Genomic DNA, 2,754 nt, shown 5'->3' on the forward strand with positions numbered 1-2,754 from the left:
GTAGAGTAGGGGGTTTAGCACACAGCCCTGGGGGGAGTCTGTGCTGATGCTGATGGATGCTGAGAGGTGGAAGCCTACTCTCACCCTCTTAGAGCGATTTTGTCAGGAATTCCAGGATCCAGTGGCAGATGGAGGAAGACAGTCCCAGCCCCGTCAGTTTGGGCACCAGTCTGTGGGGGAGGATGGTGTTGAACGCAGAGCTAAAATCAACAAAAAGTAGCCTTGCATACCTCCCCTGCTGTTCTAAGTGGCTCAGAGCAGTGTGGAGGGCTGTTGCGATAGCATCCTCTGTAGATCTGTTTGCCCTATACGCAAACTAGTGGGAGTCCATAGCAGGTGGCAGATTTGAGGTAATGTGCCCCCGAACCAGAGTTTCAAAGCACTTCATAATGATTGGTGTAAGTGCCACTGGACTGTAATCATTCAGGCTGTGTACTGCAGTTTTTTTTTTGGAAGAGGGACAATAACAGAGTCCTTTAGACAGGGTGGGACAATGTACTGAGACAAGGACTGGTTGAAAATCCTGGTGAAGACAACAGCCAGCTGGTCGGCACAGGTCTTTAGTACACGTCCAGGTACGCCATCCGGTCCAGCAGCTTTCCTTGGGTTCACCCTCCTCAGTGTGCGTTGCACCTCATGTTCCTTCAACATGAGGACGTCACGGGTTGAGGATTGTGATGTGACTGGATGTGGTTGCTCCACCTCGAAGTGAGCGAATAAGATGTTCAGTTCCTCCGCCAGCGAGGCGTCTCCGTCAGCCACAGCGAGGTTGTTGGATTTGTAGCCAGTGATGTGCTTCACCCCCTGCCACACCTGCCTGGGGTTGTTGCTGCTGAGGTGTCCCTCTATTTTTTTTCATGTCCGTTGACATTGGTAAGATTTTTTTTTTTTACAACCATGACTAGGGAAGGTTGTTTGCATTGGGGCATATAAGTAAATGCTGCGCGTGATTATTTCATTGTATAAATAAAGGTAATTGACCTTAATTTCATGCGTTCTACACTAAATGGCATCATAATAGCAGTATCAGAACTGAAGAAGGATTTTTTGTTGAGGGTAGAATTACTTATGATTAAACTAATGTCATGCAGGTCAAATTGAAGACATTGGCGGGCTGTAGTTTGGACACCCCTTACTTAACTTCTTCTAAAGGCTATTTTCTCTTTCTAGGTTGGTTTCCTTCCGGTTAAAAATTAGACTGTTTCACATACTTCTCTTGTTGCTTTATTAACATTTGGGTATAATTTTATTCAACAAAACCAAGTTTCTTCGAATAATATAAAAATGTATCAGAGCTGTTTTTATTATGGGGGAATGTAGTTCATCATAGAACTGGTGCCCAATGTTATTAAAAAGTAGTGATTTTGAATGGAGAATCGATTATAAATCGAAAGAGCCGAATCGTGTGGTGCCTAAAGATTCACAGCCCTAGAAGATAATATATATATATATTAGGGGTGTAACGATTCGTTTGAACAACTATTCGATTCGATTAGATATCTGTGGTTGCTGATATCATTCTGGTACAATGTCTTTTTTAATTTTAATTTAATTTTATTTAATTTTTTTATATAAGAACGATACAATGTGATTCAGTGAGTTAAAATCAATTCAGTAAAATTTTTAAAATTGATTCTGAATCGAATTGTTACCCCCAAGAACTGAATCATGTGATGCCCAAAGATTCTCCAATGTAACCCAAACTCATGTTCTCGTGCAGACACAATGTGAGCCAGAGTGCTACCGGCCCATGAAGGACCAGGATTTCCGGGAGGACCTGATGAAGTGCCGTATGAAGAGCCGCTCCTGGGCCGGTGAGCGCAGCAAGCGAGACATGTACAGTCGGCTGAAGAAGTTCTGAGTGCTATGCCCCCTTCCCCATTCATGCCAAATCAGCTATTTATTCCCAATGAGAGCAGTAAATGAGTTGTCAAACCACTTCCTGCACATACATGTCTCAGGACAATTTTGCATCATCCTGCCCCTCCCACCACCACCTTGACAAGCACTTCAATCATCATACTTTTTATACTGCCTATTATATATACTTCTAAGATTCCCTCCCCTCCTTATAGAAAATATCAACCACACTGTTTTAAACAATAACTGTGGGCTTTTCTATTTTGATTTTACCCCCACCCCAAAGCCATTGGCTCGTCTCCCTGATCAGCCGCACCCCGTTTTTGTGCTCATGGTCCCAAAAACCCAGCAAAGCAACTCGCAGCAAGACTGTTGACATTCTACAGTATCGCTAAGTGTTAGCGGAGGATGTTTTTCTTTTTGTTTTTCTTCCAGGATGAGACTGGACATATTTGCTAAAATGTGGGATTTTGTCAACCGCTTTCAATTTGGGTGCGGCAGCTCTTGGGAGAACTGCTGAATAAAGCCCCCGGGTGTGATCAATGCCTATGCGTCATGTCTGGATTAGTTCTTTCAGGCCTAGTATATTTGTATCCTCTGCCAAAACCTTTATTCCCAAATATTGGGCTTTTTGACAACTTAATGGAGTGGAGCTTTTCAATGCAGTCTTAATCCAAGCAGAATTTTCAGGAACAAAAGTGACAAAAAACGTGTGATCTGCTGACAATACTCTAAACGGAGGTGGGCAATACTAAACATTTGGTTATGGATCCAATAGCAAGTAAATCCAGGCAGGTATTGATAACCATACATTTTAATTGTCTGTGAATACAAACCATATAGATGAAAATAATGAATGTCAATCTCTTCACAGTAGGACCGGTCTTGTAACGA

General features: G+C 42.7%; 1 protein-coding gene across 1 annotated transcript in view; it reads left to right on the forward strand.

The window, feature by feature from the left end:
- The window catches only part of cdc25b (cell division cycle 25B), a 24,878-nt gene extending 22,475 nt beyond the window's left edge, over window positions 1–2,403 (forward strand). Inside the window, exon 15 of the mRNA XM_061894885.1 lies at window positions 1,721–2,403. Within this exon, the coding sequence (XP_061750869.1) occupies window positions 1,721–1,861 (141 nt within the window). The 3' untranslated portion in view covers window positions 1,862–2,403. The remainder of the gene's footprint in view (window positions 1–1,720) is intronic.
- The last annotated feature ends 351 nt before the right edge of the window (window positions 2,404–2,754 follow it).

The sequence above is a fragment of the Nerophis ophidion genome, linkage group LG03 (assembly GCF_033978795.1).
Source record: "Nerophis ophidion isolate RoL-2023_Sa linkage group LG03, RoL_Noph_v1.0, whole genome shotgun sequence".
NCBI lineage: Eukaryota > Metazoa > Chordata > Actinopteri > Syngnathiformes > Syngnathidae > Nerophis > Nerophis ophidion.